Source organism: Theobroma cacao, chromosome 3 (genome assembly GCF_000208745.1).
Source record: "Theobroma cacao cultivar B97-61/B2 chromosome 3, Criollo_cocoa_genome_V2, whole genome shotgun sequence".
Lineage (NCBI taxonomy): Eukaryota > Viridiplantae > Streptophyta > Magnoliopsida > Malvales > Malvaceae > Theobroma > Theobroma cacao.
Window position 1 is genome coordinate 23,933,670 of NC_030852.1, and position 27,551 is coordinate 23,961,220.

At 30.6% G+C, this 27,551-nt stretch overlaps 1 protein-coding gene across 1 annotated transcript; it reads left to right on the forward strand.

Annotated features, from left to right (window-relative positions):
* LOC18604879 (developmental protein SEPALLATA 1) lies at window positions 18,967–27,404 on the forward strand. Its single transcript, XM_018116674.1, has 8 exons — window positions 18,967–19,337; window positions 24,145–24,223; window positions 24,529–24,590; window positions 24,705–24,804; window positions 26,346–26,387; window positions 26,472–26,513; window positions 26,878–27,014; window positions 27,127–27,404. Exons 1-8 carry the CDS (start codon window positions 19,153–19,155, stop codon window positions 27,143–27,145), a joined length of 666 nt encoding a protein of 221 aa, XP_017972163.1. The 5' UTR covers window positions 18,967–19,152; the 3' UTR covers window positions 27,146–27,404.

Sequence of the window (27,551 nt, forward strand, 5' to 3'; positions counted from 1 at the left end):
TGAAATGTATTAATGCAACCAATTTGGAGTTTCTTTCTACCTTAGGAAATGAGCTTTTTGAAATTATAGTAACTATGCATGTTTTGCACATATAATTATTTCCATCAATATTAGGTATCAACTCTAATTTAGCCATATCATGCATTCTTCTACAATGAACATGACCTAATCTATTGTGCCATAAATTAAACAAATGTTGCTTTATTATCCTAAACATTAAGTAAGGCATCAATATAAGTAGAACTAGTAGCATTTTTATTAATATTAAGCTTGAACATGTTTTCACATAAATATCCACTTCCCACATATTGTCCACCTTTTGTAAGGATGGACTTATTTGCTTCAAATACTAATTTAAAGCCATAATTATTCAACGAACCACCCAACACAATATTTTTTCTAACTTCTGGTACATAATAGACATTGTTTAGTATAAGTATTTTTTCAAAAGTAAACATGAGTTCCACAATGCCTTTTCCTTGCACTTGTGTAGTGGAGGAATTTCTCATGAATAGCATGATTCCATCATTAACCACTTCCAAAGTCTTCAAGAAACTTTTGTCCTTACATACATGCTTAGTTGCACCAGTGTCAATCCACCATTCTCCATCATCTTGGAGAAGATTGACCTCGAAAACTTTAAACATAAACTTCTTGTTGTTCACACCTTGTGTCTTATTCTTCAAAAGTTTACATTCTGCCTTGAAGTGTTTAAGTTTGTTACAATGGAAACATGGATCCTTTTTGTTCCTTTTGATCTTATGACTTTTTTCCATTCATACTAACAGAATGTGTTCTTTTGTTGGGCGAGACTGGCTTGTTTGATGGTTAGTGTTCCATCACATGGACCTTCAAAGTCTCAAGCTTCTTTTCATTAGAATCTTTTTCTTTTTCATCTTGTTTGACTTCTTCTTGTTTACAATAATCTTTTTCTATTCAAAGATGATTACTAAGGTCCTTGATAGACATTTCTTATTTTTTATGTTTTAGAATTTTCTTAATGCCTCTTTATGAAGGAGGAAGTTTATCAATTATAGAAGATACCGTAAAAGATTCATCTATTTTAAGACCATATTGCTTGAAACCATTTAGAATGCATTCAAACTCATGTAATTGCTCCATAACAAAACGATTATCAACCATTTTGTAGTTATTGAAATGACTAACCAAATATTTCTTGCTACTTGCATCTTGCGACCATGTATCTTGCTTCCAATTTGTCCCAAAGTTGTTTTGCACTATCTTCATTCTTGTATGCATCGAACAATGCATCAACATTCCATTAAGAATGTGTCCCATGCATATGTAGTCATCATTATCCCATTTTTGCCGTAAATGAGTTTGATTCACGAATTATTCATCACCTTCTTCATCCAGCTTTGGTGTATCTAAAACACAAGCGAACTTGAGAGTTGTAAAGAGGAAGCACACCTTTTTCTGCCAACGAATAAAGTTTCATCCTTCAAAGTGGTCTAGTTTGACAATATTGGTAGCCATATCTTTAAATGAAGCCATTTTAAATTCCAATAACACAAAAAATAAGTCTTAAAATTATTGGTGCAAATAGAGTTTAGATGGCATTCAAGGAATCGATAAAATTGACTTTAAGATAAGACTTTCAATAGACACTATCTTTAAGACTTATTTTACCTCTACCACTCGATGTGCAAAAGGGAATAATGCAAATAGCCTTAGGGATATAATGAAGCCAACGTCTAACTTTGTCTTGCACTTTACCAAAGTAGACCACTAGGTATACTCGAGGGTTTGCAAAGTTGTTCAGCCTTAGAGCCTATTTTCTACAGCAAGTAGATTATAAAGAATTTGAACGCTTTTTCTAGCTTATAGGAACTTAAGTGTTTATGTTAATTTTTAGAACACAACACTTCTCTTGCTTTTGATTTTTCTGCTCTTGTTTTGTTTTTGTTTTGATAGGTCAAAATGGTTGGCAGCAAGTCTTTTATATAGGCTTGCAAGTATCTTTTCTTCAAAGACAGAACCCTTTTATCTAGGCACCTTTTTGTCTTAAAGATATCTTTACATTTTGCAAGATACAACCCTTAGATAAAGGTATTGTTTTAATAGTTACCTTATGAAAGGATAACCATCATTTCATAAGACATAACTTTTTGACCTATAATATGAAAATATAACTTTTCATATGACCTTATAAAAAGACAATCACTCATTCCATAAGACATAACTTTTGAGCTTCAATATGAAAAGATAATTTTTCATATCCAAACTTTTAATTTGTGGTGTTTTTCTAATTGTCTCATAACCTTTGAACTATGATAGTTTTTCATGTTAAGAGACAATTCTTTTATTTTGAAAATATACCAACAAGTCATGATTACTTTTTAGTGATATTGGGGTTTTGGTTTTGTGATTAGTTTCTAATGAAATTAAGTGAGATATTCTTAAGGAAGTGTGCTCGTGGTTCAAGTTGACTTGGTAATAATTTTGAGGTTGTCTTTTTTGGGTGATTAATGTTTAGGGTTTCGCTATGGGATGTTGTGCAGTTGTTTTGTGATCAAGGTCAGGGAGATAGTGAGAATAAGTTCTTGGTTTGAGACTAAAAGTTTCTTATCTTTAACCTATAGTTTGAAGCATTTTATTGTTACAATTTCTTTTATTTGTTTGTGAAAATATTTCTTTCAAATTTCATGAAACATGATGGCATTTTGGCCAATAAGCTTAAGCCTTTAATTACAAGCTTATTCAAGTATCAAAAGGGCCAAGTAATTGTGATTAATGTTAAAGTGTAGCAAGGATAGTAACTTGAAGTCTTCCACGCAAAGAAAGGAACAATTTTATCTAATTTCTATAGAAGAAAAAGTGAGTTTGTGTGGGTGGGGATGGCCCCCCATCGATCCTACAACATATTTATCTTTTATGGTCCTTGATTGGAAATGGAAATAAGCACCAGACCTATTTTTCTTTTTGATCGTTAATAGTGAAGGATCAAATATATTAATTGCTTTGTTGAGGGATTAAATATTTTAAGATTTAATATTTGTAAAATTCTTCGTTTTAAAATGCAACGTTTTATTTTAACCTATCTAACAAATTTCAACTTTTTAATTTTAATTAATTGAGAAAAAATGATTACAAAAAAATTACAAAAATGATAAATTTGTTATGAAATAAATTCTAAGAGAACAACTATAGAGACATATAAAAGAAAGTACTTAGACAAAGAGAAAGTATTTAGAGGGAATTAGAAGATCTTATTCAAGTGTATTTACAAATGAAGTGAAAGGGCTTATTTATAGGTTAATAACCCTTTATCTAGATTGAATTTATAAAATGAAGATAATACTAAGAGATTAGATGGATGGATTAAATCTTAATCTTCATCCAATCTAATTTACATCCAAATCTAGATATACATAGTATAAACGGATATTCACAAAAATATTCATAACACTCTCCCTCGAATATCCATTGTATCAAAAATATGTCTTGTTAAAACCTTTCAAAGAAAAAACTCGTAGGAAAAAAATTCAAGTGAAGGAAAAAGAGTACATAATTTTTTTTAAGAATATGCTTTTGAAATACTACCTCATTAAAAACCTAATCAAGACAAACATAGTGGAAAAAACCTTGATGAAGAAAAAGAGTATAGTGCGTATTTTACTCCCCCTGATGACTGCATTATAGAAATCTTTAAAATGATGCATTCTAATATTTTGTACCAACTTTTCAAATGCTGCAATAGGAATGACTTCGGCAAACAAATCTACTCGATTGTCACTTGACTGAATTTGTTGAGCACTAATATCGTTCTTTTCTTGTAGATCATGAGTGAAGAAAAATTTTGGTGAAATATGTGTTGTCTTATTGCCTTTAATGTATCTTTTTATAACTGTGCTATCCAAGTGGTATTGTCCTCATATAACGTTGTTAGAATTTCCTTCTTGGTTGACAAGCTACATGTTTCTCGAATATATTGAGTTACAGTTCTTAACCAGACACATTCATGATTTGGCTCGTGAATTGCTAAAATTTTTGCATGGTTTGAAGAAGTAGCAACTATAGTTTGTTTTACAAAACACTATGAAATAGTCATACCTCCACATATGAATAAGCAACCTATCTGGGATTGAGCATTGTGTGGATTAGATAAATATCCTACATCTGCATAACCAATTAAATTTTATTTGATGCATTTGAATAATATAATCTCATATTCATTGTTCCTTGGAGATATCAAAGAATGTTTAATTCCATTCCAATATCTTCGAGTTGGAGAAGAACTATATCTTGCTAATAAATTCACAACAATTGATATATCAAGTCAAGTATTGTTAGCAAGATACATTAGTGCTCCAATTGCAATAAGATGCAGTACTTCAGGACCAAGAAATTCTTTATTATCTTCATGAGGTCGGAAATGATCTTTTTTTTTTTTCACATCTAGGGACTTTACAACCATTGATGAACTTAATAGATATGCTTTGTCCATATAGAATTATTTTAGTACTTTTGCTATATAATTTGATTGATGGACAAAAATTTCATTTGTCAAGTGCTCAATTTGAAGACTCAAACAAAACTTTGTTTTTTCAAGGTCTTTCATCTCAAATTCTTTCTGTAAGTAATCCATGGCTTTTGGTAACTCTCCAAGAGTTCCAAAAATGTTCAAGTCATCAATATAAACAACAATTATGATAAATTCATATTTAAATCTTTTTATAAAATACATAGGCATATAGGATTATTTCAATAGCCTTCTTTCAACAAACATTCACTAAGGCAATTAAACCACATGTGCTTGGATTGCTTTAATCCATGTACATATTTATTTAATTTAATCAAATAAATTTTTCAAAAATTCAAATTTTGTACTTTAGGCAACTTAAATCCTTTAAGGATTTTCATATAGAAATCATTATCAAGTGATTTGTATAAATAGGCTATAGCTACAGTCGCTATACGCATTTTAATCTTCTCATTTATTGCCAAACTAGTTAATATAGAATTGTTGCATCCACCACAGAGAATGTATCTCTTCACACTCAATACCAGGTCTTTAAGTAAAACCTTGTGTGGCAAGCCATACTTTATATCTCATAATCTCATTTTCTCATCTAGTTTTCGCACAAATACCCATTTATATCTCTGATTTTAACAATTTGGTGTATGGACTACAAGTCCAAAAACTTCATGTTTTGCAAGTAAATTCGATTCCTTCTAAATTACGTCTTTCCACATTGGCCAATCATTTTTATGTCCACATTCTTCAACAAATATAAGTTCAAGATCCTCGTTTTTCTTTCATAATATTGAGCGTTATATTATATAAAAAAATATAGTTGATGTTTATTTCATTCTAGTTCCATTTTTTTTCGTTATGACATAATTGATTGAGATCTCTTCATTTTCAATGATTTCAGGTAGCTGAATTTCTTTTGAAATTTTTATCAATTGTGTCAAAAGTCTCTTCTAGACTTTTCATTCTCTCTTTTTGACTAGTTTGAATATTTGCTCCTTTTCTTTTTCAAGGATTTTATCTTTGGAATCGATTGGTCTCCATGCTTTTGGCATGCCTTATCTTATAAGGACATCAATGCAAATAAGAGCATTTGCAGCTGGTATATAAGATTTAGTTATTCTCTTTAAGTCAGTAAATATGTCTGGTAATTGATTTACTATATTTTGCACAAGAATTATCTTTTGAACTTTAAGTTCATATTGATTTGTGCGAGGATCAAAACTAGATAATGATAATTCATTCTAAGAAATTTTCTTTTCCAGCTGCTTATTTTCTACCCTTAATGTTGGAAAAATTGTTTCATCAAAATGACAAATCGACAAACGTTGCCATGAATAAATCTCCTCTTGATAATTTCAATTACAAATGGAAATTCATATCCAACATACATTCCTAACCTCCTTTGAGGACTCATTTTTGTGCATTGTGGTGGAGTAATTGAAACATATACCACACACTCAAAAATTCTTAGATGAGAAATATTAGGTACTTGACCATAAACTAATCGTATAAAGGGTAATTTATAATAGCTCGTTTGGCCTGATATATACAAATGCTGCTGCATTCGAAATGGCATGCCCCCAAACAAAAATTGAAAGTTTAAATTTTATAAGTAATGGCTTTGCAATTAGTTGGAAGTGTTTAATAAATTATTCTACTTGACCGTTTTGTGAATGAATAAAAGCAGTAGGCTGTTCAACAATTATTTTGACTAATATAAAATATTCATTAAAATCTTGAGATGTAAATTCATCAACATTATAAAAACAAATAGTCTTCATTACATAACCAAGAAAATGTGCTTGCAAATGAATGATTGCAAATGCCAAATTGCAAAATGATATTAAGCACACATGTGACCATCTAGTCGATGCATCTATTAAAATTATAAAATATCTAAATGGTTCACATGGTGGATGTATGAATCTACATATAACCTTGAATACATTTCAAAAACATAGGAAATTCATCTCAACTTTAGCTGATGATAGCTTTATAATTTATTTGTCTCAAAAGCAAGCAACACATGAGTATTTCATTAGATTGAAAAATCTTTTGATTTTTCAATGAATGATCATATTAATTTTCAATAATTTATGGCATCATTATTGATCAAGGATGGTTTAACCGGTTATGCCAAATATTAAAATTATTAGTAAACTTCTGGTTTATTATGGGTTTCAATTATTTTAATATTTTTGTAGTTTAATCCAAAGAGTAAAGCAAGTAATAATTTTTTTTTTCAACTCACACTTCCTACTTGAAATAATAGATGTAATATAGATGTATTAAGTATCTCTTTCATTTGTTGTTTCAATATGATATCTATTCAAACGAATATCTTTAAAATTTAATAAACTTCTTTGAAACTTAATAGAAAATAATACATCCTCTATTATAAATTTTGTTCCTCAAGGTAATATGAAGTGCAAAATGTTTAATTTTGCCTAAACGAGATGTTAGCTTATTTCGGTCTTTTACCAGATAAATCGATATACGCTTCCGTTTAAATTCCAAATTAATTTTTTTTAATTTCTATACCTCAATTGCACCCAAATTGACTTAATGTTCCTCAGTGTGGTGCAAATTATCAGTCTCGATAGCAAATTACGAAAATACCCATAGTGGGTAAAAATTCATATTTTTGCTCCGAAAATTTCCATTATTTTTCTAGGCTCATAATTCATCATTATTCATCATAATTCCTCAAATAAACATCAAGATCAGCAGCTAATATTCCCCTAGAAAATTCAGCATAATGGGTTTCAATGGGAGAAAATTATTTCTCTAGCTTATTTTTGCTATATTTCAATATAACCTAACTAAAATCACTTAATTCAATTAAAATCAACCAAAACTCAAGCTCAAAACTCATCCATGGAGGTTTGGCCAGCATGGGTGTCCATACCCACTTTCTAATTTTGCATGAAAATGAGAAAAAAATGCATGGGTAGTGAAAATCACAAGGAAAATCAATGAAATTTACCTTTTTAATGCTTGATTTCTTGATTTCTCTTGATTTTCCCCAAATTTTTTCAGCTAGGGTTCTTATTTCTTTTCCCCCTTTTTCTCTCCTGGTTTGGACAGCTGAAGAAGATGAGAATTCTGGAATTTTGACATTTTTAAAGGCTAAAATAATATAATATTATTTTATTCATTTTTTTTGTTTTATTAATTTCTTAAATTCTAGCCATCCATTTATTTCCAAATTTTCACCATACAATTGTCCCACATATCCATAGCTTAGATAAAATTCTCAGACTTATCCAAAGTCTTGGTGGAGTAATTTTTGAAATTTACACTTTTGCCCCATAAAAGTCAAAAATTACATTTTTGCCCCAAAAACTGAAAAATTGCCCATAGACATATTTTTCATCCCTTATACTCATACCATTCTCCAATTTGTCAAATTTGATCTAAATTCTCTCAAAATCTCAAATTTTGTCCGTGGATGGAAAAATCACGATTTTGCCCATACACTCCAGAAATCATCGGAATTAAACTTTTTCACTGCCAAACCCTCAAATTATACTCCTATACTCAAATTATACTCCAATAAGTTAAATGGGGCTAAAAAAATTTTTCTCAAAATTCTCATTTTGTCCCTAGGTGGCAAATGACCATTTTACCCCTAGATAATGAAAATTTCAGTTTGACTCCAAATTGATCCTCGAACTTCGAATTACCATTTTGAGTCATCCCTGAACTGTGAAACTCTTAATTTCACCTCAAAATTCCTATTTGAACTAGTTCGAGGCTTAATCGACTTAATGGTACCATTAGGGGCAATATCGTCTTTTAACGATTCCTCGAACTTCCTAAACATGCAACATTCTATTGACCATATAAATGACATTGTAATTATTTTATAGAATAGGGTTTGACAATATCCATATTTTTCTTCAATAAAATAAGATATATACAATAAGAAATTTACAAGTTAAAATGAAAAAACATTAAATACATAATTAAAACACATAATAAGAACATATCATTTAAATATAATAAGAATATATTAAAGCATCTTCATAATATAGTTATACGAAAATATACCAATTACTATTAAGTTCATTCTCGAGTATTTTCATTACCAATCAAACGATCAATTCCTTTTTCAAGTTAAGGAAATCAATAATGGATATTTCCATTACCAATTATATAATCAAACCCTTTTTTAAGGTGGACAAACATCTTGATGTGTTATATCAACTTAGCTATGGTTAAAATCATCACAAAGTTTTTAATGATACTTGATAAAATTCAAGACGTACAACAGATACATGACCAATGATTTTTCATGCCACATTAATGACAATACGTTTTCTATATTCCTTTTATTCTTTCCAATTTGTCTTTTCATTATTTATCCATTTCTAGTGGATTAAAAGTATTCATTCACTTTTGGTGGGTTACAAGTGTTCATCTACTTTTGGTGGGTTAATGGGTTAAGGTATTCATCTATTTTTTGTGGTAAAATTATTCTTAGAATTAAAATGGTGACGGTATAAACTATTATGGTGATCATAATTATTAAATGATTTTACATTCACTTTAAAGAATAGATAGATTCATGACTATGACCATAATTATCAAAATGATGTTGCATTCACTTAAGGGAATGGACGGATTATTATTTTTTAGTAGTGGCTCATTTATCACATTCACTTCAAGGAATGAACATTTATGATTTTTCATTAATAGTTATATATTAGTAATTTCACTTTTCAATCAAGGGACAAATTATAATATATATTAAATGATAGCAAAATTCATATTAAGGTTGATTTTTAGGAAATGAAAATATTAAAGAGATATCAAGTCACTTATCTGATTTGTTACAACAAAAAATTAAAGACCAACTACTAAAATCCTTTTAAAGCTTGGAGATGATGAAAAATAGTTTCAAAACTTGAGAGATCAAAGGATCGTGCTGATAACATATTATGAAATAAATTTTAAAAGAACAACTATAAAGAAATATAAAGGAAAGTACTTAAACAGTGAGAAAGTATTTAGAGAGAATAAGAAGATCTTATTCAAGTGTATTTACAAATGAAGTGGAGGGACCTATTTATAGGTTAATAACCCCTTATTTAGGTTGAATTTATAAAATGAAGATAATACTAAGAGATTAGATTAATGGATTAAATCCTGATCTTCATCCAATCTAATTTATAACCAAATCTAGGTATATATATATATATATATATATATATATGTATATATATATATATGTATATATATATATATGTATGTATATAGAGTATAAATGGATATTCACAAAAATATTCATAACAAAATTATCAATATTCCTTTATNTATATATATATATATATATATATATGTATATATATATATATGTATATATATATATATGTATGTATATAGAGTATAAATGGATATTCACAAAAATATTCATAACAAAATTATCAATATTCCTTTATTTAGGTAGATTGAGCCCTTTTTTCACATTAATTCATTTATTAAGGAAAATATTCTTTGTTCCATTATCAATTTTCCTCTTTTAATCCAAATCAAAAAGTTGAAATCTAAATTGAAAAAATAAAACAATACTGCATCATAAAATGAAAATTTAACAAAACTTAACATTGCATACTAAAATGAAATATTCTTCAATCGGTAGATTTTAAAATGAGAATTTAATTTGACACATTAATGATTATTGATGATTGTATATTTTTTTCTTGTGACGTGATAGACATGATTTAATTATTTCGTTATTTAGGCATAACTTTAGTCCCTCAGAAAAACACGGTGCATTGTCTCAAAAGAGCAATTTTTGTGTTGTGAATTTGGGTTTATCTAAAATGTATGGATTTTGTGGGTTTACACAAATCAAATACGAATATCGTTCAAGTAAATACATATCAGAAGTTAGTTATGCAATCCTTGAAAAAGATAGCTATTTAGTCAACATTCATCACAACACCAAAATTCCACTATCATTGAAACCCACGTGGGTACATAGCTATGACAGATTGAAGGTGTAAGCTGCAGGTGGCTATGCTGGGGGGAGGCTTTCTCCCTCCACAAAGGGTCAAGAATAAAAGACACAAAGCTATGTTAGGTAGCATTGAAGTGAGTAAGACAGCTGAGGGAGAAGGGGGAAGTATAAAGTTAATGCCTCATTATTCATTGCCTATCTCTTGGTGTTTGAAATTTCGAACTTACAATCAACCATCAGCAGCAGCAGTTGATGAAAAAAAGACTAATATATATATATATAGACACACACACACCACAAAATTGATGAAAATGCTACACGTAGCTTGAGTAGTGGTTATTCCTGATAAGGTTAACGAAAGCTCCTCAATTTTCTTTCTGTTTTCTTGATTCCTTTTTTGACACATGCCACCGAAGTTCAAATTCAGATTTCAAGCATTTATTAAACTTAAACACGATTAACATATACATACCACTTGATGAATGGATCAATAAATCTTAATTTGATTAAAAACTACTAGTAGATCTCTGTATTTGTTAAAGTAGTTTTTCAACAAAATCAAAAGGTTTAATATTCTAAACGTAAAATCCAAGTTTTCTATTGCTGGTAATTGAATCCACAAAAATTATGGGTTTAGAGTGTTAAAATCACTAGTGAAAATTAATTTAAGTGGAAGGATAATTATGATGCATACCATGTCTCATATATTGTACAGAAATGTGAATATACCTACTCTAACCAGTGACATGTTCGAATTTTAGGTTAGGAACATATGATGAGATCAAGATTACGATGTATACAAGTTCATGAAAACAATTCTTCATTCCCTTTGCTGCTAGGAAGTCCCAATTTGTTCAGTTCAAATGTTATTCCAAATTTTAATGGAGACAAGTGAAAAATAAATATTCTTAAGATTCACTTCTTCTTTTTTTTTTTTCTGTATATCATGCCACTTTAGTTGTTGGAGCATTTTCGAACTAAATAACATGATCCCTTCCTTTATACTTACTTCTTGCAGAAAGATTTGATGGAACTAAATTTAACTCTTACCATATCCACTTTCCGCCAATACATAGATCCCATTTATATAGAATGCACGTGCCGTGTGAATTCCTTTGCCGACCATAAGACATTACTTTGACAAAATGGGTTATTTTGTAGTACAAATATCTATCAATGTCAGTCATTTCTTTAAAACAATATGATGTCGCCAAGCATATCTATCTACACTCCATTTGCTTTTTGAAAATCTCCTCAGCTCCTACTTTTATCTTTTTAATTTTACTTACCTATTGGTCACTCTTTTCCCATTTACAAGCACACCAAAAATTTTCCAAATATCAAAGAGTACCTCTAGCATTTGATGTTAAAGTTATTTGAATGTATGTAATTCTCATCATGCATCCAATTCGATGTGCCGAAGTAGTTAAATTTGCCAAATGCTTTGTGTCCGATGATTGATTGCCTTGACTTTATGAGATAGAGCCGTGATGATGCTTCGTGTTTGAAGCTCCAGTTACAATGGAAGAATTGAGAAGAGTGGACCAGGTCTTGATGGGTTTAACACAAACTTTTTGAGAAATCGTGAGCTTTGGTGGGACGTGAATCACTTGAATTTGCCCCGGACTTTATGTGCACAGACCGGACTGAAAAGGGTTTGAACTCCTCATTTGTTTAGAAGTCTTTAATCCCTCATACTTAAAGGATTGCCACTCGATTAGCCTCATTTGCAAGATTTTGGGGAAATTGTTTACAAAAAGACTGAAAAGGTGATACATCATGTTGTTGGTGATACAAAAGTACGTTAATCAGTGAGTGTTAAATAATGGATGGGTTGCTTCTTGCAAATGAGATTATTCATAATATGAAAATGAATATGGGAATGAAGGAGGGGTTGTATTGAAACTAGATTTTGAAAAAGCTTATGATTGCATTAAAGGAGGCTTTCTTAGGTTTGTGATGGAATGCACGGGGTTCATGGAAGATGGAGGTGGTGGATATTTGAATTGTTGATCCCAAAGAGAGTTCTATAGAGGAGTGAATAGCACTTTTCAAATCCAAGTAAAGAGCTGATTAAGGGAATTTGAAAGTGGAAGTTTAAAGCTTACTGAAGGAATGATTTAAGTGTTAAGAGTAAGAAGAAAATAAAAGAAAGTAGACAAAATACAATGATTTATAGTGGTTCGGTCCCTTTGACCTATATCCACTAACTTGATCTCTCTATCAAGGATTTTCATATTAATTTACTAAAATCAATGAAATTTTCAAACTTCCACCAAGTTTTTATAATAACTTTTCACAAGCTCAGTCACAACCTTTAACAATAATTTTTTAAGGGATCAACCAAAACCCAAAACTAACTTTTTCAAGGCTAAGTTAGAACCTATAACAATAACCAAGCTAATCTAAGCTTGATCTAACCCTTAGAGTGTCTCTTACACTCTAAGTAAACAAGAAATAGAGAAAAGATGAAGTACAATTGATCATTTAGCTAGTCTAGGATGTACAAATTTAAGTTCAAATACTTTTTCAAAAGATGGGAGTGAAATACAAATGTAAAGAGAAGTTTTTAGGTCTTTTAAACTCAAAATCACTTTAGATAGCTTTTTGCCATAATTTTTGACTGTTGGAGAGGCTTTAAACACTTAAAAAATCACTTCTGACCATTGGAGATAGAAACTAGTCATTTTTTACTGTTATTTTGTCTTTTTGTGCTTAAATTCAAATATATAGACAGTGCTTCATTAACCAGTTAAAGGAAGACTTTAACTGATTAAGCCTTCTCTAACTTGCACAATGTTTCTTTGTGTTAATTAATTAACGGCAGTTTTAACTAATTAATAACTTTCTATTTTCAATTCAAGCACTTTCAAGCATTGTTTTTGGCTAGCCTCCTTTCAATCGATTAATGCTTCTTTTAACTGATTGAAGCTTCTCTCCATTCATCATTAATTGATAAAACTGGGCTCCAACCAATTAAGAAGTCTTCATCTTTAAATCGCTTGGTTTGGTGCCTTGGACGGTCATCAATATTTTGAATTTGAATTTTGACGTTTCTTGACACTGTAACTTTGACCTTTAACCAGTTAACTTGTTTCCTTTAATTGATCAAAAGGCTTCTATTTTGTATCTAGTACCCGTTTAACTTATTAAACCTTATCTTAACTAGTTAAGACATTTCTGTTTGTTATTGGTGTAACGTCCAGAATTGTTTTAATTAATTAAAGGTTTGTGTTAATTGGTAAGACTAATCTGGCTTTATTAAAGGTCTTTCTTCTTTACTTGTTTAACCAATTAACCCATCTTGCAACTAGATAAGCATTTTGACTTGCTTTCAAATACCAAATATATTAATGAATTTCAGCTTTTTCTTATACATTTAAATAATATAATTAGATAGCAATGACAAGGAATGTTTTGCTATCATAAAAAACACATGAAGTCAACATTCTCTCTTTCTTATTTTTGATGATGATAAAACACTCATAGATTAAGAGTACAATGTCTATGTTCAATATGAATGCTTTAAATCTTTATGCATAATGAGTTGCTCCCCTTTAATTAATGCATCTAGTTTTCTTTAAAGATTTGCAATAAAATATTTATAATATCTACTATAGCTAAACAAGATATACAATATACACAGTAGCTAAGTATGATATATGGAATATCTATAATAATTAGCACATAATATTCAACAAAACTATAACTAAGTATCACACATATAAATTAAACATTAAGACCCATCAAACTCTATTTAAATTAGTCTTTCTTCTCACTTTTTTTGTCATCATTGATAAAGATATTCAAAACTCCCCCTTAATGAGTACATCTTGATTTTCCTTTAATCTTTAAATTGGACTTTAATGAATGGGAATCATAAGCACTCATACACCTAAGTCATACAAACTTATACATATAGTTCAATAACTTCAAGAGTCAAACTTGTAACTATGTAAGAGCAATGTAAGGGAGTTAAATCATTTCAAGAACTTATCAAGGATCACTCATATAATGTTCAAGTAAATTTACTCGTTTTGTCATAATCAAAATTATAATAATTTTAAAGCAAACATGAATGTGTATCTACCATGTGCTCAAATTAAAAAATAATTGTGAAAAGTCGTCGATAGGAATCAATGCAAGTGTTGGGAAGGAACTGGTAAGCACTTTACGATGCAGATGTATCGATTCCTTTAATCTAACTTGGCATTCCTTTAGGAGTTAACCCAAGGAGCATTCATACATGGGAACCGATTGTGAAGATTGTTAGCTCAATTAACAATGAAAATTCAAGAAGGGAGTGAATTGGATTTTTGAAACTTTTTACAAATTTGAAAAATTTATCACTTTCAAGTGAGTGTGAGTTTCAGAAATTCTTTTCAAAACATTTTAAGCAAAATCAAACCTTATTAACAAATATTTTTCAGAAATCCAAACTAGAAATGAAAAAGAGAAATTAACACAAAATATTTTATCCTTTCAAAAAAAAAACACAAAATATTTTATCCTTTCAAAAAAAAATGAAAAATATTTTATAGAGATTCGGTCTCTTTGCCTACATCTTCTCTTTTAGCGAGTTAAGGAGTTCTAAATCCACTATGAAAAATATTTTTTCAAATTTTAAGTGTAACTTTTACAAAACCTTTTCAAGGTTAAAGTTTAAACCCTTTACGTTTTCAACAGTTAAGGTATAATCAACACTACCTTTTCAATATTTAAGGTATAATAAACATTACCTTTTAATGGTTAAGGTATAATCAAAACTACCTTTTAATGGTTAAGGTATAACTTTTTCGATGGTACAGTAAATAATGATGAGAACAACAAGAAAGCCTCTTTAAGGCAAATGTACTTAATGGGTACAGGAAATATCAAGAGTAATAAATGTGGAATGAAGAAATTTAGCTCAAAGCTCAAGTACGTGGAAGACTTAAGTGTAGAGAGAGAGAGAAAAAGTGATATGAAGATTTGTGAGTTGCTCTCTTGTTTAGAAGTTTTTTTCTTAGTCTTCTTACTTCAAAAATATGGTAGGAAGCTTCAATTTATAGCTTGGAAAACCTTTGGAGTCATTGGAGATCATTTAATGTCAAAACTATGCATTGACAATCATAAATGTACACTTGCCACATTTCAAGGATCAACCCTTTACCAAAAGGGGTCTATCCCTAGCTATAGAAAAGTCCTCCTTATGAATGAGGGATCAACCTTTTAAACGAGGGGAGTCGATCCCTAGCTGGCAACAAGGGTTAGTTTTTCTCTCAGGTTAAAAGGGATCGACCTTTTAAAGCTTTATCTACCATAGTAGCTGTAGACATAAGTCATCAAAAAGACCAAATCATGTAAATTTTTTGTATTCTTGCAAGTATGTTTGAATTTTTTTCTTTCTTTATTTCATTAATTGTGTAAAATCTTGAGTAACTTTTTAAAGGTTATTCCATTATTTTCACAACAAATTCATATGCACTTTAACCAAAAAACAATCATTTTAAAATTATGTTTAAGTGGTTAAAGTGTGCTATATATAGATAAAAACTTTTAAATTTGAATGGTTAAACAAATATATATATATATATATATATATATATAGAGAGAGAGAGAGAGAGAGAGAAAGAATTTCAAATTATAGCTAACATATTGTATATTATTACATACATATAAGCACATGCTATATCTAATGGAGTTATTTTGTATATCAATGAGGAAATGATTTAATTTATTTTCATTCACTTCAACAAAAAAATATTTTGAATTCAACTATTAATAGCTTTTTTCTAAAATTATCTAAAATGTAACCCTCTATAACAAGATAAGAGAGAAAATTATACATTTGTACTATTATAACAATCCATTAATCACGAATTTATTTTATCTCATATATATATATATATATATACACTTAAAGAATTGCTTTTCTGTTCTTGGTTAAATCACGTTTCTGTTTTGTTGGTCGTTAGTGAAAGTCCGTAACTTTAGAGTTAAAACAAATAACGAACCGGTTCGTTAGTTTCTCACAAAACAAAATCTTGCCCCATTAAAACGTGTCATGTCTTCCAACGTTGAATCTGAATTTTACCGTAGGATAATAGGCTTTACCCATGTCGACACGTGTCCTTCTGCAGAGTAAATTGTTGGGCATCTTACAGCCGTTAAGTCAGTACGGCACTGTTAAAACTGTGAAAAGGTTTTTTCGCTCTAAATCATTTTGGCAGCACTGAACATCTATCCACTCAGAAATTGACACGTCACTGCTCAGATGACAGCAACTATGGACAATCTTGCCGCTCCGTCTTCTCCATTAGGGTTTTTGTATATCCATTTTATCACATAAATATTTTTTATTCAAGTTACATCCATGTCATTAATTTTTTTCTTATTCAAGTTTACATGATTTCATCCAACTTGGATCATAATAATTTCTAAGAACAAGAAAATCAGGGGTCATTCAATTCTTTAATTTTTGTCTTTCAAATTAGAAACATATATTCGAAAGAATTTCTTTTTGCAAGTTACGAAATAAATAAGATGTATAAATATGAAATATCATTAAGCTATCACTAGGTCTTGAATTGCAATTTGCTAGAGCTCTTTCAATCTTTATTTCAGTTATTGATATTGATGTTTAGTATTAAGAATAAGTTAATTTAAACAACCAGGGTTTTACCCTTGGTTCTTAAAAATATATAAAGTAATAATTTCCATCTAAAAAGATGGTAAAATTTTGTTTTAATCCTCTTATCTAAAATTTTCTCTTTCCTGGTCATGATCTCAAGACAAAATTTCCAACTTGACGCCCATAATCATCTTGTGCACAAGGTTGTTTACAAAGTGGAATCAAGAAAGCATAGTATATGATCGTTAATCTCCATTCACATCAACTACTCGATGCTTCAAAACTTAAATTCTTATGTTACAACACTCCAACCTTCTTTTGAAAAGACATGTAGGTTTTGGGTTTGAGCCAAGCAACTCTCCCTTTCCCCATCCCAACAATCGTCTTTAAAAGAAAACCATTTCATCATTGACGGAGCCAAGAACTTATGTCAGTGCATGGCATGGTTCTAATATAATAGTGTTCATGTCATCTTTTTTATTTCATATAATATTGAAAAAATAAAATATAAAATGCAACAAAATATAATAAAACTTTCGAATAAATAATTTTTTTTAACAATTTATCCAAAATGAAAAGTTATTCTTAATTGGTACTGCATTATTTTTCTTCATTCCAATCAAAATCTTAAAATACCATGTAAGCAGTTCACATTGATAAATAATACATAAATTGTTCTTTTTTTTATCAAGATTACATTCACACTATCAAATAACTATCCACATGGGTACTACATCTAGTAGGATAAACTAGTGAACAAAACACACCAATCAATTATATAGTTAGAAAAAAAATAAAATAAAATTGAACCAAACTCCCACATGATGTGTATTATAGAAATAAGAAAGAACAAATTTATAACTTGTAATTGTGATGACAATAAAATGAAAAGGAGAATTTTCAAAAAGTAATAAACAAAAATGAACCAAAGATTACTAAAAATACATGCCAAAAAATTCTTTAAACTCACAAGTTAAAATTGTACTCTTAGTAAAAGGAAATTAAATCTCTTCTTTAATTTATTGACTAATTAAATTGGTGTCAAAATAGGAAAAATACTAAAATTATTTTATTATAATATATATACATATAAAAGCTATTCATTTTGAAAAGTTGAGTATGGTGAATTGTCCCCACTCAACTTATACTGCCTTTCGAGACATCATAATGATTATTATCATTTAAAATGCAAGTTTCTGGTATATGAAATATGCATTTATCCATTTCATGAGTTAGGGCCTAACCAAAAACCAATGTCCAAGTATTGCAGCTGCTTAAAACTATCACTAATCAAAGCCTTTTTTTAAGAACGCCTCTCCAACAAAAATGTGGAAAGGAAGTACAGTTATAAATTATTTTTTAAGAAAAAAGAAAAAAAACCCAGAGGAAAGGGGTAAAAACAGAGGTTACTGCACATTACCTTCAAAGGGAAAATGGATACCAGACACAGCTGTGATCCTCTGCTAAGAGCTCGACACGTGTAAGTTTATCACTTTTAAGATTAGGGTTGAAGTCCACTAGACATTTCTAATTAAGCTCACCACTTTAACACAGATATTGCATAGTAAAACAATAAGAACCAATGTAGAAGTACATTTCCCTATTCCATGTACATTTTGCCTTCTTCAACCCATGTGTTAGCTGCATTCATTCTAACAACCTCTTATATATACATAATCATAATTGATATATGAAAAATTAAAATATGTGAGATTATTGAGTTTTAATTTTTCCTTTTATGTTGGTCAGAAGAATATTAGTAGTTTAATTAATGTCAGTGTGGGGGGTGTATGTGGGAGCGAGAGCCGGAAAGTTGAAACTGATCAAAATGCAAGGATAAAATAACCAAACATAAAAAAGCTCAGAATAATATGTGTACATGACTTAACATTTCAGTCTCAGGTTCTTTCTATTTACTCTCTCTCTCTCTCCTACCATTAACTCCCTTTTTATCCCTTTTAGTACCCTAAAGAACCTCAACCCACAAAAAGTTCTTTCACCTCTTAACTAAGACTAGAAAGACGGGTGAAGAGAGGAGAGAAGGTAGGTGAGAAGAAGGATAGAAACCAAGAAAAAATGGGGAGAGGGAGAGTTGAGTTGAAGAGAATAGAAAACAAAATTAACAGGCAAGTTACATTTGCTAAGAGAAGAAATGGGTTGCTCAAGAAAGCCTATGAGCTCTCAGTTCTCTGTGATGCTGAGGTTGCTCTTATCGTTTTTTCTAACCGCGGCAAGCTCTTTGAGTTTTGCAGCAGCTCTAGGTATATTCCATTTCTTCCTCCTTTTATGACTCTTTCTCATTCTCACTCCCTCCTTTTTTTTTTGTTTTTTTGTTTGTGTGTGTACATACATGTATATGTATGTATGTATCTATATATATATGTCAAAATATATGTTTGTATAGATTGTATTTTTATGCTTTCTGTAAATGTTATAACACATATGATTATGCAGTTGGGGTCTTTGGGTAAGGAAAGTCTTTTTTGGTTTTTGTTTATATGCAAAGATCTGTACTTTTGGTGAGCTACGCCAGATTTTTAGAAACTTTTGCTAAGGTTTGAGAAGTTTTAATAAGAAAAGACATGTTTTGTTTTTCCTCTTGATTTCTTTCCATTTTATGGTTTGGGTTTTGATTTTCTTTTTTAAAAAAATTAAGGTACAGCTTCTGAAAGCTGTTCTTAAGAAGATCCTCTTGCTCTTTCTTTCTCTTTCATTGCTGCTTTTCTTTAACTTATTCGCTTTCATTGTTCTTGCTCTAAAACATTCTTTCTATTATAAGTTCTTAAAGGTTATTAAAAAGGAAATTTTTTCATTTTTTTTTGCGAAAGAAATTTATTACAAAAGAATTTGTTTAGTGTCTTTCTTCTGATGGATCACCCTTTTTAACCTATGGATAATAGCCCTTATGAATTATACATAGTTTTCTTCAATTTATTTCCAGTTTACTGTAAAACCAGTTTTCAGAAGTGAATTGGTGTCTATAGCCCTTGTTAGGTATTTAAAATTGATGGGGGTATTAGGGCTTGGCCTTTGAGAAGTGATGGATGAAGATCAAAGCAGCTAGTCCTGCCTGATCCCAGCTAGTAGTTTTCTAGACAATAAGGTGGGCAATTAACAGGGTTTTACTGTTAAGATTTGGAGCCAGAGATGTGATGTTTTTGCAGTGCAAGTCTGCTGCACTTTGTGGTACAATAAAATAACCATTTCAGAGAGCGAGGGCTGCTTCTTTACTTCTAAAGCTGCAAACTTGTAGAAATTCTTAGCAATAAGACAAGGATCTTGGCTAAGTTTTCTTTTATTTGTTTACAAGATTTACTTTTCTTTTTTGAAGCAAAGCTTTTAAACATATTAAAGTCATACTAATTAACGTTTCTGGATCACCAATAACGGTCAGCAACTTTAAGTTTAATCTAACCAAACCCTTTGTCACCTCTATAAAACACAAGAGAAACCAACAACCTAGGGGAAAAAGAGAGCTATATTTCACTTTATTTAACCTTCCAAATCTCTCTTCTTCATCACCATCTTCTTCTTGTTATTTACTATACATGAATAATTTTTAGGAAATACAGAAATCAATTCCTCTAAATGGTTTCAAGATGATCATTAAAGATGATTTTTCTCCAACCAATCCAAAACAATTTTTTTGAATATTTATATGTTATTACTTTATAATACATGTGATTATTATGCTAATATAAAAGGATCTAGACTTAAGGATCTTGTCTTCCATGGAACAAGATATCAATCTAATAATTTTGATGTTTGAGAAGGGTAACTATTGGTTGTGAAGCCCTAGATATGTAGCAAGGTGACATACAGAATAGTAACAAAAATTTTCTTCTAAGATATTATTTGAAAAGAATAATGCCTAGAATGCTTTGAAGCTTGTATCAATTTTTCAACTTAGCTCTTAGCAGTCATCATTTCTATTAGCACCGTGGAATTGTCTTGTGCATAAATGATACTGAAAATAGTTTTTCATATATAATCCTGCTATGTATCAAATGGACTCAAATCTTCTTTCTCTACATCTTGTCTCATTGTCTATCCCTAAAATGTGTTGCCATGAGTCTTTTCATTTATTATTATGTTAATACTGATTTTTTTTATATATACTATATATTTTTGGCAAAGGCCAATTTTATATTGAGCCAATCAACCACCTACTTCTCTATCTTTCCGTTTATTGCATCTACTTAAATATGTTGACAACAAAATTACCTAAATATCAAACACCTACCATAGACGGATATTAGCTATTAAGACAGTCTTTAGGGAGATGATTATTTGGTCTTATATTCCTTCTCTGTTTTTTTTAAGTTACAAGGTAGACGTCAGGAGAAAAATGACAATTTTTTGTTCCAATTTCATGTAACATTACTTTTTGTGGAAAAGCAAAGGGAAGACATATTAAACTAGCAATAATTTCATAAAAAATTAGAGATTAAGCTCCAATTACATTCTTAAATTTTGTAACATTCTGCAGTAGTCGCACTGATCTGCAGGACGTATTACCCTCAGGTTTGTTATTAATAAGTTTATCTAGTAGGAAAGCCCAAGTTTGAGGGCTTGGTTTCGATACTGTCAATTTGGAAAACTCATTTTTCAAGTCATTAGAGGTTTATGTGATGAGTGGGATATATGTTATTTGGACCAAAACAGCTGAGAGGGTATGTCGTCATAACATATTAGAAGTTGGGATAGTGAGATTTGGAAACAGGCTATATATATATCCTCATCAAATATATTGGTTTTCTTAAGTCAATAAGCTACTAACTGTAGTAAATGTGATTTTATGGACAATCTATCTGTTATTTCCTTGGAAAATTAATGTTCACTTACATTTAAAAAAAAATCATATTTGATAAGAAACAAACTCTCTATTTACTTGGAGCTTAGGAGCTCATATGAGCTTTCTCAAAGAAAAATTCCGAGGAATATCTCTATTTTCATGTAGGATTGCTGCATGATGAGACAAATTATGAAATTTACTGATAAGAGATTTTGCAGTTTATAAATGTACAAAAGAAAAGGAAAAAAAAAAGCAAAAATATATTAGTTGTTCAGTGTAGACTATGGACATTTTATACAATGTTTAGGTGAATTGTTCAATCAATGTAATTTCAAGAATCAAGGGATAAAGTACAAAGGATGAGTTATCAATTTTGGAACAAAAGTATTGTTGTGGGATGTGGTCTTTTTATTGTGCTAAACGCACGTCATCACCATCTTTTGTCAAGAGAATGGTGGTAGCGTAGGTTATATGGGTATGCTATTACTTTCCATGGTTATAGCTTGTGAAAAAACCTTTAATCTTCATTCAAAATTAAAGTATTTTCTTCTGTCTCATGAAACTTACATGCCATAGATACCCTTAGTAGAGTTTAACTTAGATTAGTCTGTTTGGTCTCAATTTGAGTAACTTAATTTTGCTTTTTAAATTTTATGCAAAATGAAATTGAGTTCATTCATATAAACTAATTAGTAAGAATAGATTTGAGAAAATTCAATTGGAATCTTTTCATAGTTCAAACATGTTTAAAATTAGCCTAAAAGATGACACAAAAAGATGATTACTTTCACTCTAAGATTTAGATATCTAATTATTTAATTATTTCAATAAATTCCCAATATTTAATTATTTTTTGCTACCTAGGGCTTAATTTCTAATATTCAAGTTTTTTTAGGTTTACTATATCATTCAACATAGAGTTCTCAAAAAATTTATAGATATTATATATAGTGATTTTTTTTTATATTTGGAGACTCTTTTTGAAAAAGAGATCATACACCAACCAATAAAATAAATGTTCGGGTGCAGATATTATATATAGTGTTAAGTATCATCGAAAGCAAGAAGCTTACACATGTAAGCACAAGATCATAGGCTTTCAACTTATTCAAGTTACAAAACTAAGCTGCCCCGGCCAAGATCAAGAGGTCCCCATTTGTATTGTACTCTTTTATGGCCATCTAAATGGTCATGTATTAGTTTAACCTTTAAGGTTAAATGGTTATAAATAAAGATTAGGAATGTTCTGGTAGGATTTTTTTAGCAGGGAAACAGTTTGATTAGGAATATTTTTGTAGGGTTTTTTAGTAGGGAATCAAGTTTGATACAGTTACAACTTACAATCTTCCATTTCCTTTTTGTTTGTATTCAAAAATAAAAAATTTTCTTATTTTTGGGTATTAAAAGGTAGGTAACTCCAGATAGTATTCAATATGATCCCACCAAAGCCATGATATTGTTGCTGATAGTATTCAATACACTAGCCATAAGTTCTAGCTTGTACTAATAAAAACACAGCTGAACTGTTTTTAAGGTCATTGAAGCTCTTTACTGGGCTTTGTACTTCTTTCACTACGTCTGTGCTAACAAGTGGTTGTAGTTTATTTGTTTGCATTTTTATAAGGCTAAAGTCAATTACGTACTCATTAAAAAAGTTTACAGAATAAAAGAAATTTGAAACAAAAGAACAGCTAATTGATAAAACTACTTTAGCCTTATGTTTGCATCCCTACACGCAAATTTATTAACAAGGATTGGGTGCTCCTACGGTAAGAAATGGATAGTGGAGAATTTGTGAATGTGTAACTTAGAATAGATGTTAAATTAGAAGTCCAGTAGATTGATCTAAAAGGGTTTAATTTGTTAAAAAAAAAAAAGAAAAGAAAAGTAAAAGAGGTTTGGTGATATGTTAGAATGCAATAAGGAGAAACAGGAGACAGTCGCGCCAATGATGCATAAGATCTCAATGAAATATAGCCTCACTCGTGCTTGTAAGATTTTTTATCATTTGTTAACAGGAGAAGTTTTCAGTCTTTGTTGTAGGATTGAAGTAAGTCTTATCATGCATGGTTTTGGGTACTTCTATTAAAAGATTTCACGTCGGTAAAGATGCATATATCTGTAAATATGTATGCAGTTTTCATGTAAAATGAATACGTGTCAAGTTACCAAGCATTAGTTTGGTGCACTAATTGATTGTTTCATTTCTTTATCGTTTGGTGCACTAATATTTTCATTATCCTTGGTTTTTTTTCCCCTCTTTTTGAACTTAGCATGATGAAAACACTTGAAAAATACCAGAAGTGCAGTTATAGTACAGTGGACACCAGCCGATCAGCGAGTGAGACACAGGTAGGTTGAAAGTTATATATGGCGATTTTGACAATCAAGAATCCAAGATGCAGTAGTTTGTACTATTATTTTAGAAAAGGGGTAGCAACTGAACACGATCTATTGAATTCCATCAACATGTAGTGACACGCAGCAGCAAGTCTTTTATTGTTTGTCAATGTCAGTCATGTCTAATTTGAATTAAAAGGACACTCCACTGCCTTCTAATTTGGGATCTTCTTTGGGTTTATCTGTTATGCCGCAACTATAATTTGGTTAGTTAGGTTATGAGTAAATTTAACAGTAACTTTTTCTGTCATAAGCAGAGCAGTTATCAGGAATATTTGAAGCTAAAAGCAAGAGTGGAGGTCCTACAGCGATCTCAGAGGTAACGTACCACAATTTATGGACTCCTAAAATGAACATCTTTTATTGAAAAACTTTTCGCTACAACATGGGCAAGTTGAATTATGCCCCTCAATTCATTCTTTGAATGCTGTAGAAACCTTCTTGGTGAAGACTTGGGTCCTTTGAACACAAAGGAGCTTGAGCAGCTCGAAAATCAACTGGAGACATCCTTGAAGCAGATAAGATCTACCAAGGTAAAGAAAAAAAAAGTTTCATCAAATGATATCGACAATGCTTTCCATTATTTCCATCTCTAGAATTCAAACTAAAGTTATCAGCTGAGATACAGATGTTAGTACCCATCAAAAGTATCTTCTAAACCTTATCATAACAAGAAACGCTTACGATGAAAATGAATAAGCAGAATCTTTTCTTATTAAAAAAGGTGCTCAAGTGTTGGATGCTTTCCTAGGTTTTGAGATGCTGATAGTATATTAAATACACACTGCTGCTGTCCCTGTCCTGTCAATAAAGTTACTTATACCATGGATTTCCATTGTAGAAACCAAAGCACCCCAAGAAAAAATTGAAGACTTCAATCAATCAAAAGATCCTTTCATTTGGGAAAGTTAATAAAAGCAAAATATAATATGGTTTTGGGATAGTTAATTCAATATCTTACAGCACAAAATGATGAAGCAGACTAGAAATAACTCTGATGATAATTTTTTGATAATGAGAATAAAGAAATGAACCTTCCTTCCCGTCACAGGTGTCCATGGTTGGCCCAGGTGGGCTCCCAGGCTTTCTTGGTCTTGGGGAGTTAAAATCCAAATGCCGCCCATGGAATTAGATTTCTATATTTTGAAAATAATAAAGATATATTTTATATTAATAATTACTACTTAAAATATATTTTAATATTAGAATTGAATTAAAATACATGATTTATTTTATAAATTAATACCTTCAAAACAAGTTGGGTGGAATTTGGGTTTAAAAATCTTAGCCTCAATTTGGCACGAAGCAGGCTGGGCTTGCATGCTTTAGGCTGAACAAGTTACTTCCGGCAAAATGAAAGACAAATTGCTATACACTCCATGGTGGGGGATAGGGGAAATTACAGAAGCCCTCAAAAGATTAGGTCCAAATTGTTCTGTTATGCTAAAAGTGGCCAAGGATAGGGCTGAAACTTTCAAGTTGAGCCCAAGATTAGTTCCTGCCTAAAGGGAGCTCAGTTACCTGGTACTCCTTACAAAAGCATACCTCCCTAAAAACTCCCTGTTGTGTCTGCAGACAAAAGGGAGGAAAAAATGGGGCTCAGAAGATTCACTACTAAAAGTTGTAAAGTAGACAGCTGATTTGTATCTTAATAATTTTATAGTAATGCGAAGGGAAAGTGCATTAGCAACTGTAAAAGTTGCTTGCTTATTTTATGAACTCTTCTGAACATGTTTACTTGATATAAAACATGCTTTGGCAATTGGCATGCACCATTAGTCGAGTTGTCATAGAGACATTGCATGAGGACAATAGTGCATATTGGCTGCAATTAAATTTGAGCCTAAAACAACTTGCTTTATGTTTTAAAGTAGTTGTCACCAAGTTCCATTGCTGGTTAGATGACAAATCTAGCTATTCATGAATCATTTCTTTACAGGGTAAGCTTTTGTTGGCCTACAGCCTAACTTAACCAGCCAAAGATGGAGGTCCTTTGCCATAGTTATTTTTGCCCACATTTAATTGTTTTATTTTGTGGTGATATTCTTAAATTGGTCTTTTAAATGCTTTGCAGAGTCAAGCCATGCTTGATCAGCTCGGTGATCTTCAAAACAGGGTATTAATGTTTATGCTTATGTTTATTTCTATGGTTCTTTATTACATGCTTTTTTTATTGATTTTGTCCTTATTTCTGGCACAGGAACAAATGCTCGTTGAAACCAATAAATCCTTGAGAAGGAAGGTAGCACTTCTCACCATATGTTGAATTTTAATTTAAGAGTTTCAATGTGTTTCTAGAAACAAGGTCAGGAATGTATGGCCAAACAAGGTCTGATCAACATTTAAGGATAAATAAGGACCTCAGTTGTACTGAACTAATTGAAGATGTGACCTTGAATAAAGATTGATGGCACCGTATAACGGACCTCATAAATGAAACAAACATAGTGTGTTGTCATTTCAAAATTAAGTTGATTCCTGTGGAATACAATTTGACATCTCCAGGTCTTCAGAATTCATCAATGATTATCATCATGCTCTCATTTTAGTACTCTGCTTCTTTACTTTCTGCTGTATTAATCCTTGTTCAAATACTGTTTCATTTGTTGGAGGAGTTAAGTGCACAACCCCCTTTTCGACTGGCATGGGAAACTGGAGGGCAAAACATCCCATACAATCGCCTTCCAGCACAATCAGAGGGATTTTTCCAGCTTCTAGGGGGCAGTTCCTCGTTGCAAATTGGGTATCTTTCTTGCAATTAACTTCGTTTGACCTGTTTCCTTGTATAATTCAACAGTATTTGCTTAGTCACCTAATGCCGTTCTGTATCATATTGCAATTTTTACTTTGTGCAGATATAATCCTGTTGTTTAGGATGAAATGAATGTTGCAGCGCAAAACCAAAATGTGTGTGGATACTTTCCAGGATGGATGCTCTGAATTAGAACTCTCACATAAGATTGATAATTTACTGGTAGAAATATCTACCTGGTTGCAGCTTTTTTTTTTTTCTTTTGGTTGCTTTCATCAGTTTTTATGCAACTTGTAATTATATTTATGTGAAAGACAATAAACATATTTATATGATTGTAAGTTGTAATGACATAAATGACAATATATATGTATAAATATATATATATATNTCTTCACAAATTCTTTCATAATTACTAAAGTTTCAGTTAGTTGTTTGTATTAATTCTCTTGCTTCCCGAAATAAAAAACTAAACAAATGTTTTGAAGAAACTAAGCAATAGTTTTGAAAAAAATTATAAATAAAACA

Excerpts from the sequence above, each read along its gene's own strand:
- LOC18604879 (XM_018116674.1), top strand. The coding sequence starts at position 19,153 with ATGGGGAGAGGGAGAGTTGAGTTGAAGAGAATAGAAAACAAAATTAAC. Across the intron at positions 24,591-24,704 it reads GTCCTACAGCGATCTCAGAG|AAACCTTCTTGGTGAAGACT; the intron begins GTAACGTACCAC and ends TGAATGCTGTAG. Across the intron at positions 24,805-26,345 it reads AGCAGATAAGATCTACCAAG|AGTCAAGCCATGCTTGATCA; the intron begins GTAAAGAAAAAA and ends AATGCTTTGCAG.